This window comes from Antedon bifida, chromosome 9 (assembly GCF_963402885.1).
Source record: "Antedon bifida chromosome 9, ecAntBifi1.1, whole genome shotgun sequence".
Lineage (NCBI taxonomy): Eukaryota > Metazoa > Echinodermata > Crinoidea > Comatulida > Antedonidae > Antedon > Antedon bifida.
This window is the reverse complement of record NC_136234.1, coordinates 7,855,368-7,869,457: the sequence shown is the minus strand read 5'-3', so window position 1 is coordinate 7,869,457 and position 14,090 is coordinate 7,855,368. Positions and strand designations below refer to the sequence as shown.

Here is a 14,090-nt window from a genome sequence, read left to right as displayed (position 1 = left end):
AAAAGGTAATCTTATAATAGGCTTACTAATATTTTATGCAGTGTAGTGAAATTCAGGCATCACTGCATCAGTGGAAAATTCAGAATGTTAACACCAGACCATGATTTACTGGCTAATTGTTAAAAAGTGATATATTGTGATATATGCAGTAGTTATTTGAAAAAAATCATAAATCATTAATTAAAAATACTGTTGCAGCCAATGGCGCAATTGCAGATAATTCTTCTTTTTATAAAAAAAAGTGCAAAAAAGAATTATAAGGCTTCCATTTCAGCAGGGCTTGATTTTTGTTTTTGTTGTGACTAGCCCACTGGGCAAGATAACTTAACTTAATTATATTAAGCCTATAGTTTAAGTAAATGCTAAATTAAATTATAAATAAACAACTATAAAATAAAATTATTTTTAATTTACACTAAAATATGTTTTAATGTTAATAATAAATTAAGTACAAAGTACTGTAAAATATTTCATCCCAATTGTTAATTAACTTAATCAACAGGTAAGTATAATGTTCCCTTAGGTTGCTTTCTTGGATATTGGAGAAGTTACTGTAGAAGGTCCAGCGGTTGTATACATTTCATAATGGCTTCAGTCCTGCTATCGGGATGTTTGGTACTTCAGGACTAACAATTCAGGATAATGTAATTCACCACACAGTTGGAGCAGGTAAGCAATGCCAAAATACTTCTCTTTCCCTTATATAGTAACTTACATTTTAGATTAATCTGCTGTTCTGTCTTTCCTGGTACATATCAAGACCGCTACAATGCTGAGGATATATCGTGGCCAGCAGGTATTGAAATTGAGAGCTCCAGAGATGTCATCCTACAAGACAACACTGTGGTAGGCTCTGAGATGGTGCTGTACCATGTCAGTGGGGAGATTGTGACGTTGAAAGTCAATGGAGCAACAACGAAGGCCATACTTCTTTGCACGGTGTTCATGACGAGGGATGGTCAGAGAGACTGCACACAGATTGCCAATTTCTTCATCTGGAAGAATTGGGATTATGGAGTCTTTTTCCAAATGACTGATCTTGTTCTTGCTGACAACAACATCGGGGTGATGCCATTTGTCATTGAGCCATCTTCTCTTAGTCATGAAGCTGTTGATAAGTATGTGTGAGAATGGACGTTTATAATTGGTACAAGCCTGTTCTTTGATTGCGATGAGTTACAGGTAGGTTCAGTAAGATTTAACATTAAATAGCATGTTACAAACCGAATACTGTATATATGTAAAAATCATAATGAATGAAACAATGTTAATGACGATGAAATAAAAGTGGGAAACCAAAAAAAAAAAAAAAAAGATATAAACAGTTTCAATAAATATGAACATTTTTATTATTCATTTTAAAAGATGTTTTTTTTTTTTCTGTATTTCAATTTTTATTATATTTTCATTTTGGGGAACTCTATTTTGCATTCTGTCAAATAAAATCAATGTATATTTATTATACAGTATATGCATACTTGACTTTCACTCGAAAGGAAATTTGTCAAAGGACTTTCTTACTCTTCTACCTCCTTTTTCTTAACGTGTACTGATAATGCCATTCCATTGTGTAATCAGTTACGTAATTTATAAATTCTGATTAAAATATTACATTTTTCCATTAACATTTTCATGTAAATATTTCAGAATCAACCGGAGAATGCAGGTCAAAGTGCAAAACAGCGTGCACCTCGTCCAGAGAATGGAAATGCTGGATTCGTGTGGGCAAATTTCATGTAATGGTGCTCAATTTTTTCAATTTCATGGTATACATAATTACCCAGCTATTGCTGGAAGCACAAGATTGCAAGGTATGTAAAAGCATGACATAATCTGGTCCTTACTTGGACAAACCTAGTCCTTACTTCGACAAACCAACAACTACCATTGTTTGAGTTCTATTGCAGGAAACGCATACTCATACTGTTTACACATGAAGCTGAATGCTTATAGGTACAAAGAAGGTAGCAGTCAGAGACAAGAACAGGGTTTACATACATATACCTAATTTAGGGTAAGTACTAATAGTATTTATCCTATATATCTACGGACCGCTTGCATTTATCCAAGTTACGTTATTGTAAATCATTGTGTATCTTTACTTGCTAATTGCATTATTTTCATCAACCTAGTACACTTTCTGTACCTACAATACTTTTCATTTAATCTTAACACTACAGTAAAGTTAAAAAGACCCCCTTCCCTACGTTTTTTAGATCTAATTTAAGGTCACAAACTACAATTAATGTAAAAATAAATATTATATGGTAACTTTTTTGTCTTTAAATGGTTAAAAATGTGAAAAATAAGTTGATTCTAGTAATTTTAGCGGCCCGCTATAAATCCCAAAATGCATTGCGTGCGGATTGATATTTTTGTTTTTCTTCTGTAATTCACCCACTTTTTGATTGATCGTGAGGCCAAAACAAATGGAAGACTCATAAATTTTCACCGAAAGTACCAGGTTTTCCCCATTTTGTATCAACGGAGTCTGGCAAATATAGAAAGACAATTAATGCAGCAACTATACAACGTCAGGCTAGGTATATAACTAGCATACGATATTCGTACGTTACCGATGTTTACCGGCTAGGCCTACAAAACTCAGCCTAGCTAGGCTAGACCTAAAGACTGCCCACGAGAGGTCATTCGCCGCGAGCTACATAGGTAGTGCATTGTTTCTCACTTTTTATCATAATTTACCATAAAACGTACATTTAAGACAAGGAATGACCTTGTTTAATGTTTTTAAAGTAATATATATGTATTATTTTTACAAAACGTCACAAATTGAAGGGAAGGGGTCTTTAATCCTTCTGAGTGCGTGGAGATGGATTGTGATGCATTTAAGAATGCAATGATCAGAGACGAAGATGGTGGAATTCTAGTAGGATCACGGCCTGGTTATGTTATTCCTGATTCTGCATACGAGTGGGACAGAGATCCGAGACGTGGACTTAGAATTATAGGATTATAGAATTTCAAACATGATGGTTACAGACATCAATGGTAGTAAAATCTTTTATCTAATCTGCTCTTTTCATTAAGGTATCATTGGTACAGAAGACTGCATATGGCATGAATCAGTTTTATATGTTTAGAAATGAGTTGAATTTTATTTCATTGCCTATTCTTTTAATATCTAAACAATAATTAACATTTCTTCCTTATAGGCAATTCAACCCTAGAACATGATGAGTTAGTTAACCTTCAAGCAGAAATTGTTAATGCAGCACAAACCGGTACTTTGTACGAGAGTCTTGAAGTTGAGGTTATTAGCAATGACCGATCCTTCTCCCCCAGCCGAAGACCCAACAAGGGGTGTGAGAGCAACAAATACAACAGGAGGTCCAAGTACAGGCAATAAAACGTAAGTCACATTTAAGAAGTAATGAGTTGAAGTAGAGTTTTCTGTAGAGTTACTGTTGTAAAGAACTGGCTTGTATCGTCTTGTCCAAAGTCTTAAATTGTATTCTCATGTGTGGCTTGTAACGAACATAACCATAATGCCTATATCATTACAAAACAACATAACTAATTGGTTCACAGGTATTCTGAGAAGCAAGCTGAAGAAGAGGCATCTAGTGACCCAGGAGTAGAAATCATCTATCAATTCTCAAGCACAATGAGTATACGTTTACAACGGCTGATGCTATTTGAGATTCAACCTTGCATCTCTATATTGGATACCAGTGTAGATTTAACACAATTCTTTCTAAACTCCAATATAGGCTATCAAGCTGTGGTAATACACCATAGGTTTGATACAAATATTCTACGAAAAAAAAGGAATTATTCAATGATTTTTACATCCATGGAAAATGCCCAGGAGTATCTGATGCAGAGCTCGTCAGCAACAACACTGTAGATATAATCCATGGCTGGGCCAACTTCACTGATCTTGCCATTAATCTGTCAGGAAGTGGTTACTTCTTTAAATTCAGCATTGTTTATTCCAACTCATCCACGCTAGAAGGTATCAACTCAACAGAGTTTTCTGTCATTGAGGGTGTTTTCCACATATCAATCGCAGATCAACACTAAAAGTTGTTGAGAAATTTGATGTTCAGTTTAATCTAATTGAAGATTTTACAATGGATATTGCAGAACATCTGGATTCCAAGGTTGGTGATTTTTTAATTAATTATAAGTCATTTTCAAATTGTCAATGCAGTTTTTCTCTCTAATTAACCATCCATCTTCTATTTAATACTGCATTATAATTCTAAAATCACCATCAATTGTAGACTAGTGTATCCAATCTAAGAGCAACTTCTTTTTGAAGACTACAGTCCATTTCAAATTTTCAATGCAGGTCTCCCTCTATTTAACCCACTACCTTCTATTAATACTTCCCCCTACCCCAATTTTAAAAGCATCTTCAATTGTAGACTACCGTATCCACTCTAAGAGCAACAAACGTTACTGTTACCATGAATAGGTATAATAAGTTCAATTTATCCACGGAGGCCCAGATCAACACAGGGTTGCTCTTCCCAGCTTCTCGAACTTCACTAAATTCTTATTGGATGCTACACACACAGATCCTCTCAATTTAAGATGCAGGCGAGCATGTTCATACATGCATATACATACTGTACATTAATTAAACAAATATCCAGTCAAATGTGTGTACAACAGGGTCATTGTTTAGAAATTGAGCAACGCATTGCTTTTTCAACCTTTGACATCCATTGACAGTTTTCATTTGAGCACCCACAGAGAAGGTACCTTAAGTTAAAATGTCAGACTATGCGAATGAATCTAAGGAAGAAGAGTGCTAGCAGTGGATCTAATCAACTATTGTAAGTATTAAGCCTAAGAAATAAATATTTAGAATAATTATTCTTTGTGTTGAAGTATACAGTGCCAGTAACTACTGTTTATGTGTACACTAAACTGTTTGCCAGTCCAAACTTCTAGCATTCTCTTTATTTGCCTTCTTTCCTTCTTTGGAAACTTAAGATTATATAATCGTTGGGAAAACTAACATTATCAGCTCTATCACTCATTATTTCTGGTCATTAATGGTGATGATTTTTATATTTTTAATTAATAAACAATTTATTGAATCATGGCAATGATTGTTATTAGATTGAGAGAAAATAATTATAAATAGACCACCATGGTTCCTTAGGCAGGAATACTCTCATTGCCTTATTCTTCGGATGAGATGTAAAGCCGTTGGTCCTGTGTACTTAACAGTGCACATTAAAGAACGTGGTACACTGTTTGAAAAAAGTAGGGGATTGTCTCCCGGTGTGCTGATCTGGTAGGCGCTGCACTGCTGGCTGTCGAGGGTCCGTGGAGGGCCTAATCCGAATTTCCTCAGTTTCTAGTAAAGCTTGAGGACCAGAATAATACATTATAATAACACAGGTTGTGTTAAAATACTTCTATAAAGGAACATTCTTACATTGGAAAGTGTTAGTTCTGTAATTGTAACTTTTTTTTCCCTGAGGTTTTTGTCTGGCACTTATTCATTCGATAGTGACACTTATTTATTTGTTTCAGATTATATGAGCCACATTATTCAGTTGCTTTCTTGGATATTGGAGAAGTTACTGTAGAAAGTCCATCGTTTGTACGTGAATATACATTTCATAATGGCTTCAGTCCTGCTATCTGGATGCAATTGAGGATAATGTAATTCACCACACAGTTGGAGCAGGTAAGCAATACCAAAATACTTCTCTTTTCCTTATATAGTAACTTACATTTTAGATTTTAGACAACAACATTGGGGTGATGCCATTTGTCATTGGGCCATCTTCTCTTAGTCATGAAGCTGTTGATAAGTATGTGTGAGAATGTAGTCATCGTTTATAATTGGTACAAGCCTGTTCTTTGATTGCGATGAGTTACAGGTAGGTTCAGTAAGAATATAAACATTTGTAGCATGTTACAAACTGAATACTGTAATTAAGCAATTATGATGAATTAGATTAGATAATGTATAAATGTAAAAATCATAATGAATGGAACAATGTTAATGACGATGAAATAAAAGTGGGAAACCCAAAAAAGACACAAAAAAAAGATATAAACATTTTCAATAAATATGAACATTTTTATTATTCATTTTAAAAGATTTTATTTCTGTTTTTCAAATGTTATTATTTTGTCAGTTTGGGGAACTATATTTTGCATTCTGTCAAATAAAATCAATGTATAGATATTATATATGCATACTTGACTTTCATAAGGAAATTTGTCAAAGGACTTTCTTACTCTTCTACCTTCTTTTTCTTAACGTGTACTGATAATGCCATTCCATTGTGTAATCAGTCACGTAATTTATAAATTCTGATTAAAATATTACATTTTCCCATTAACATTTTCATGTAAATATTTCAGAATCAACCGGAGAATGCAGGTCAAAGTGCAAAACAGTGTGCACCTTGTGGTCCAGACAATGGAAATGCTGGATACGTGAGGGCAAATTTCATGTCTGGTGATAATGGTGCTCCATTTTTTCCATTTCATGGTATACATAATTACCCAGCTATTGCTGGAAACACAAGATTGCAAGGTATGTAAAAGCATGACATAATCTGGTCCTTACTTGGACAAACCTAGTCCTTACTTGGACAAACCAGTTGAGTTCTATTGCAGGAAACGCATACTCATACTGTTTACACATGAAGCTGAATGCTTATTTGGATAACATAAAATTGCCATTGTATCCAAGTTATCACCACTGTAATGTTGAGGTTGTCCCTTAGTACTGTTTTATCATAAAATATGTCTTTAATATCGGAATACATTTTTGGTGAAACAATTACCAAATGAATATATTTCAACATACTTATTTATTTACAAATAAAGGTATTTTGCTCTTTCTTATCAATAGATGTCACATTCGCTCATTTTGATACTGCGTGTAAGAAAGATCATTACGCTACTATGACCAATCCATCAAATGATGATGGTATCCACCCAATGTCCGCTGTAGGTACTGTACAAAGAAGGTAACAGTCAGAGACAAGAACAGGGTTTACATACATATACCTAATTTAGGGTAAGTACTAATAGTATTTATCCTATATATCTACGGACCACTTGCATTTATCCAAGTTACGTAAATGTAAATCATTGTGTATCCTTACTTGCTAGTTGCATTATTTTCATCAACCTAGTACACTTACCTACAATACTTTTTGTAATGTACCGATTTACAATACAAATAAGTGAGAGAGAGACAAGTTCTGTTATAGTTGAAAGCTAGCACTGAAGTGTTTATTCTTTATTCTACATCTACTATATATAATAACAATATCGGTAATGGGTAATTAATCTGTCAAGGTGGAATGTTTAGTGGTCTCAGCAGAGGGGTCTACTTTAGCCATTAGTGACCATTAAGTAGCCAGGGTTATATAGAAGTGGGTTAACATAATATATATGGTAACAGGTGAAGGAAGTATAAATAATTGGTAGCAAGTAATATTAATCAAGTTCAATACATTACATTCCCTCCCTTCTATTATAAACAATTCTAAGCTATTTATTTATAATTGAATCAAAGCAGCACTGTACTAAGTTATGGTTTAATAACACTTTAAATGTATATGGTATAATGCACTGTATAAAGTAAAACATAAGATCAACATTTTAAATTGTCCAGTAATAATGTCCATAAAAGTTTCTATATTTCAGTTATTAAAAATGTCCATATCTTTCCGGCGGTTTTCTATCGCGAGTAAGGTATACTCTTCGCTGAGCAGTAATAGACTGTGCTTCGACAGTCGATTGTGATGTTTCCACTGTTCAGATTTGGATTAATGAGCATTGGAGGTAATTGTGGAGGATCATCTTTGTTTGTAAGCTGTTTATCCTGAGTTTGAACAGGCCTATAACGCTTCCTGATATGGTCGGCATGACGACGACAAACTCGTCCATCTTCTAGTTTTGTCTTGAATGAGATGCGACCGGATTTTAATATTATTGTTCCGGGTAACCATTTCAGATTTTGTCCTCTAAAGTTCTTTATATACACCTACTCTCCTTCTGCAAAAGTGCGTTCTTTGCATGACGATCATGGGCTAATTTCTGTTTTTCAAGTTGAGTGATAACACGATCTGCTTGATAAGGGTGTAAAAGATCAAAATGCGTTTTCAATTTTCGGCCATTCAGTAATTCTGCTGGTGTTTTGCCAGTTGTGCTATGAGGTGTATTTCTATATTTAAATAGGAATCTTGAATTGTTTTTTTTTTTAACTTTATTTGGTAATCAAGGTTAAAAAACAATAAAATATAATACATAGAAAATAGAAAAACAATTGCACGGAAAAAACAGGCCTTGATTACAAGGAATGCCAAGAAAAGTTAAAAACTTATTTCCACTTGGGTCCTAAAAACAAGAAACTGATAACAAGAACATACAAATTACAACATAAGAATCTTGCGACTTTTGTTTCGATATATCCATCTTTCGTACGTTTCATTGTTTCTTTAAATGTGCGTACAGCACGTTCCGCAAGACCATTCGATGATGGGTGATATGGGGCTGTTAAAGAATGTCTTATTCCATTTCGCTTTACGAATGTATGAAATTCATCACTGGTGAAACATGTTCCATTGTCGGATACTATTTTATCTGGCAATCCATGCGATGCAAATATAAGCCTGAGCTTATCCACTGTGGTATTTGTCGTTGAGGAATTTACCGGAATTACCTCAAGCCATTTTGAGTATGCATCGTATTAAAAACATTTTTCCAATAAATGGTCCAGCACAGTCGATATTTAATCGTGACCATGGTCTATTTGGCCAATTCCATGGGTGCAATGGTGCTTTAGGTGGTAAAGTTTGATTGGATTGGCATGTATCGCACTGCTTTGATATGTCTTTGTCCATATTAGGCCACCATAACGAATCCCGAGCAAAACTTTTCATTCTGACAATTCCAGTATGACCGTCATGTAGTGCTTGTAGCAACTGTTTTCTACCAGGCTGTGGAACAACAATTCTATTTTCCCACAAAATACATCCATCTTGTGTAGAGAGTTCTCTTTGTCAGATCCATCCAATATGGTTGCAAGTTTTCAATTTTTGGATTAGTATTGGGCCAACCCTTTTCAATGTAGTAAAGAACTCGAGAAAGTGTTGGATCTTTAACCGTCCAACCTTTAATATCTGCTGTGGAAACTGGAGATTGGTTCATTGGCTCCATCAATAGAACAGTTTCGGCAGGTTGTGGAATTGATTCTGGTTTTCCTGGCAATGGTAATCTGCTTAAGGCATCCGCATTGGCATGGGACTTTGTCAGTTTGAATCTTAATGTATATTTGTATGTACCTAATTTCAGTGCCCAACGTTGGATTCTAGCTGATGCTTGGCTGGGCACAAGTCTGTCCTCATTAATAAGACCCAGCAATGGCTTATGGTCTGTTACCAATGTGAAATGTCTACCATAAATGTAAGACTGAAATCGCGTTACCCCGAAAACGCATGCCAAACCTTCTTTCTCAATTTGCGAATACTTTTTTTCCGCTTCTGCAAGTGTTCTAGATGCAAATGCGATTGGTCTTCCTGTACCGTCACTTTGTCGATGTGCTAACACAGCCCCAATTCCATATTGAGATGCATCACACGATAATATTATTTCCTTTTTTGGATCATAATGTGCAAGTACTCTGCAGGAAAGTAGCAATTCCTTTGATTTATCAAAAGTAGATTGTTCTAAATTTGTCCAGTTCAAAGCTTTATCCTTACGAAGTAAGGCATATAACAGAGCAATTAAGTGTGTTGGATAAGTTTGGTAAAAACTTCATAATAAGATAATAATCCCAAATAAGCTCTCAGTTCTGTCAAGTTTTGAGACGCTTCGTCGCTGGAGCATCTTTAATTGCTCTCACTTTGGCGTTTGTGGGATGCAATCCCTCTTTGTCGATCAGGTGTCCCAAATAACCAACAGATTTAACCATAAAAACACACTTACTCTTTTTTAGACGAAGTCCAGCATCTGCCAGTCGCTTTAGGACGGTTTCAAGAGTTTCGAAATGCTCAAAGTCATTCTTTCCTGTAATTAATATATCGTCCAGGTATACTGTAACACCTTTAACTCCTTGTAATAGTCCTTCCATGACATGCTGGAAAATCGCTGGTGCTGAAGAGACTCCAAACGGCAACCGTGTATATTGTAAAGTCCCTTTTGAGTGTTGATTACAACATATTTTCGAGAATCTTTATCCAAGAGTAATTGTTGGTACGCTTGTGACATATGTCCAATTTAGTAAATTTTTCTTCGGGGCAAAGGATACTGATCAACTTTGGCTGCTTTATTTACAGTAATTTTGTAGTCACCACAGATCCTAATGGTAGATTTATCTGCCTTAAGTACCGGAACTATTGGTGCAGCCCAGTCTGAAAACTGTATAGGTTCAATAATGCCTTCTCGTTGTAAGCGATCAAGTTAGTCATCTACTTTCTGTCGCAAAGCATACGGAACATTTCTGGCTTTGCAAAATTTTGGCATTGTCTCTTTATCAACATACATTTTTGCTTCAGTACCCTTAAGGGTACCTAGTTCATCTTTAAATATTTCTTGGTATTTACCAAGCAGTGAACTTAAATCTAATTGGTTTATTACCTTGATTTGTTGCCAGTCCAACTTTATAAACTGAAGCCAGTCTCGACCAATTAGGGTAGGTCCATCTGTTCGCACAATCGTTAACGGTAATATTGTAGTAGTACTCTGGTATGTAACTTCAGCATTAATTTTACCCAAAACATCCATTATTTGTCCAGTGTACGTACGTAGCTTAACTGACGAAGGTTGCTTAAAATAACATTTGTCTGGCAAATGGTTATTCTTTCCACAGCGAAAACATGGTTTCGACTTCTTATTTGTATTTGACATAACTAGTTTTTATGGCTTCATAAGATTATGTTAACACAATATATGTGCATAAATTGCAATATTATAGCATAATTATCGAATTTTTTTGCCATTTTTCGAAATAATTCCTTTTTTCCCCCGCATTGAAATTTTCGAAAAATGGCAAAATTTCGACCCTTTTATTTGTTTACATAACTAGTTACTATGGCTCTATAAGATGATGTTAACACAATATATATACATAAATGACAATATAATAGCATAATTATTGGATATTAAAAAGTGAACATTTGCAAATTTTCGAAAAATTCTTTCGGTCCCCAGCAGTGAAATTTTCGAAAAATGGCCAAATACTTACCCTTTTATTTTTTGACTTAACTAGTTTTTATGTCTCCATAAGATGATGTTAACACAATATATGTGCATAAATTGCAATATTATAGCATACTTATTGAATTTTAAAAAGAAGAAAATTTGGCAATTTTTCTAAAAAATTCCTTTGGTCCCCGCAGTGAATTTTTCGAAAAATGTCAAAATTTAGACCTTTTTATTTTTTTACACAACTAGTTACTATGGCTTTATAAGATGATGTTACCATAATATATGTGCATAAATGGCAATATTATAGCATAATTCTTGAAGTTTAAAAAGTGGAAATTTTGGACATTTTTTGAACAATTCCGTAAATTTTGACTTCTTTTTGTAAGCAATTTTGTTTACATTTTCAACTGCAGCTGCAGAGGTTGGCTGCGCCAGATCTCTTACATTTCTTGTTGCAGTTTCGATGCTAGTTGCAATTTCAACAGCTTTTTCCAGTGTCAGTGCTTTTTCTGCCAAAAGACCAAATTCCGTGATTACGGACGCCAAAAACTAGATGATCTCGTAACATTGTATTGAGCGAGGCTCCAAAGTTACAGAATTCTGCCATCGATCGAAGCGATGCCATAAATTCAGGCACTGTTTCATTATCACGTCGAAAGCGTGAGTTGAATTTGTATCGCTGTACAATTTCACTAGGCACATGGACTGTGATGCCCATTCATAGCTGTTACCAGCTCATCGAATGTTTTATCCTTGGGTTTGTCTGGTGTAACCAAATTTCGTAAAAGCTTATAAGATGATGGGCCAATAACTGTTAACAGTGTTGCTTGTTTCTTCTCCTCTGTAGTAATTTCTTTTGCCTTGAAATACAAGTTACTTACTTACTTATTTGTTTTCATAGCTATCCCCAATATTGGGGACATTTCGCCGTCATTGACATTATGTTGACATAGCACAACTTTTCTTAATTTTATGAGAGACGTTAATTTTGATGAGAAGGTCATGGAACACTAATTAATTTTAAAAACAACTAAAAACCTGGGACCTGTAACCCTGACGGGTACTCTCCCTCCGGGTCAAAGGGATCCCGAAACTCATCGGTGGGCAGGGGCGCTCATCTCCCTGTTCAGGACTATTCCTGATGATTACCCAACCTATTTACATTTAAAATTAAAATCAAACATCAAGACATAACTTAATCAACTTAATGACTACTGGACATAGTAGTTATTGTCTTCTATAAAAGATGCTGGAAGCACTTCCTTATATAGTCTTCTTCTTCTGTCTGTTGTTCTTCTTCTTCCTCAGACTCTAGTCTAAAGTCTAAACGCTCAACAAACTGTGACCAATCTTCCCTTCCTTCAATAAATTCTTCAATTTTGCCAATAAGGGCCATTCTCGTCGCCACTGTAGTGTAATGTACCGATTTACAATACAAATAAGTGAGAGAGAGACAAGTTCTGTTATAGTTGAAAGCTAGCACTGAAGTGTTTATTCTTTATTCTACATTTACTATATATTATAATAACAATATCGGTAATGGGTAATTAATCTGTCAAGGTGGAATGTTTAGTGGTCTAAGCAGAGGGTCTACTTTAGCCATTAGTGACCATTAAGTAGCCAGGGTTATATAGAAGTGGGTTAACATAATATATATGGTAACAGGTGAAGGAAGTTTAAATAATTGGTAGCAAGTAATATTAATCAAGTTCAATACATTACACTTTTCATTTAATCTTAACAGTAAAGTTAATCTTTCTGATTGCGTGGAGATGGATTGTGATGCATTTAAGAAAGCAATGATCAGAGATGAAGATGGTGGAATTCTAGGAGGATCACGGCCTGGTTATGTTATTCCTGATTCTCCATACGAGTGGGATAGAGATCCGAGACGTGGACTTAAAATTCCTTATGATGAAAAATGTCCACATAAAGGTTGGTTGTCTGCTTTAATGTTGAATTTTAGCTTTTGTAAACTGTGATTCTTCCCTAAATCTTTCCTCCTATTAAAGTTGCACTCTTGAAACAAGACCAGTCCATTCACCGAAAATTTTTACGGATATGTACAGGAAGATTATTCCATAAGGTTGATGCTCTATAGTTAAACATTCTCTTTCCATAAATATTGTTCCATGCTGGAACATTTAGAGTTTTTGTTGATTGACTTCTTGTATTTTTTGTGTGAAAAGTGTCCATAAATTTGAATAGATTTGTTAAATAAGATGGTGCTAAACCCTGTAGGCATTTAAATAGCATAATTAATAAATCATTTTCCCATCTGTCATGGACACTCTTCCATTTTAGTGAGGACATCAATTCTGTTATAGGGGTGTACATATCAGCATAAAGAATGATTCTAGCTACTCTATTTTGAAGTACTTGAAGACGATTAACAAGTTCTAAGTTACAATTTGACCAAACATTACTACAGTAATCAAAACAAGGTAATACTATGCATTAGCAAGTAGTCTTAAAGCAAAATTTGGAATATAATATCTTAATCTACGAATAATACCGATACGTTGTGATACTCTAGAAGCTACTTGTTCAACATGCTGTTTCCATGACATAAGTGAATCAAATGTAAGTCCAAGATATTTAAAATTGTCAACTCTTTCGACATCATTGCCATTAATAGAAAGAGAAATATGGGTTCCAGAAGATCCAAACGATCAGTTCATGCCAACTCCTGACTCCAGCATTTATGGCGAGAACTATTTTGATCGCGATTGGCAGACTCTTTGGATACTTATACGTGGTAGTGACCCAATTGACATCATCACTACACCGGTTATAATGGTTGACTTTGGTGTGGCTCCTGTTGATGTTTTCTATGAAGAAGATCTTGTTAACAATCTTGCCAGTTTGGTATATATAATAAGTAAATAGCTTTCTTTAACCATATTAAAGTATCACATAATCTATCCAGA

The 14,090-nt window shown here is 34.8% G+C and overlaps 1 protein-coding gene across 2 annotated transcripts; it reads left to right on the top strand.

Annotated features, from left to right (window-relative positions):
- Positions 1 to 5,563: 5,563 nt before the first annotated feature.
- Positions 5,564 to 13,609, top strand: LOC144851391 (fibrocystin-L-like). 2 transcript variants are annotated; one of them, XM_078708819.1, is made up of 5 exons: positions 5,564 to 5,671; positions 6,358 to 6,532; positions 6,854 to 7,021; positions 12,905 to 13,095; positions 13,488 to 13,609. In XM_078708819.1, exons 4-5 carry the CDS (start codon positions 12,933 to 12,935, stop codon positions 13,505 to 13,507), a joined length of 183 nt encoding a protein of 60 aa, XP_078564945.1. In that variant the 5' UTR covers positions 5,564 to 5,671; positions 6,358 to 6,532; positions 6,854 to 7,021; positions 12,905 to 12,932; the 3' UTR covers positions 13,508 to 13,609. Both variants share the same exon structure in this region; 1 of them encodes a protein (XP_078564945.1).
- The last annotated feature ends 481 nt before the right edge of the window (positions 13,610 to 14,090 follow it).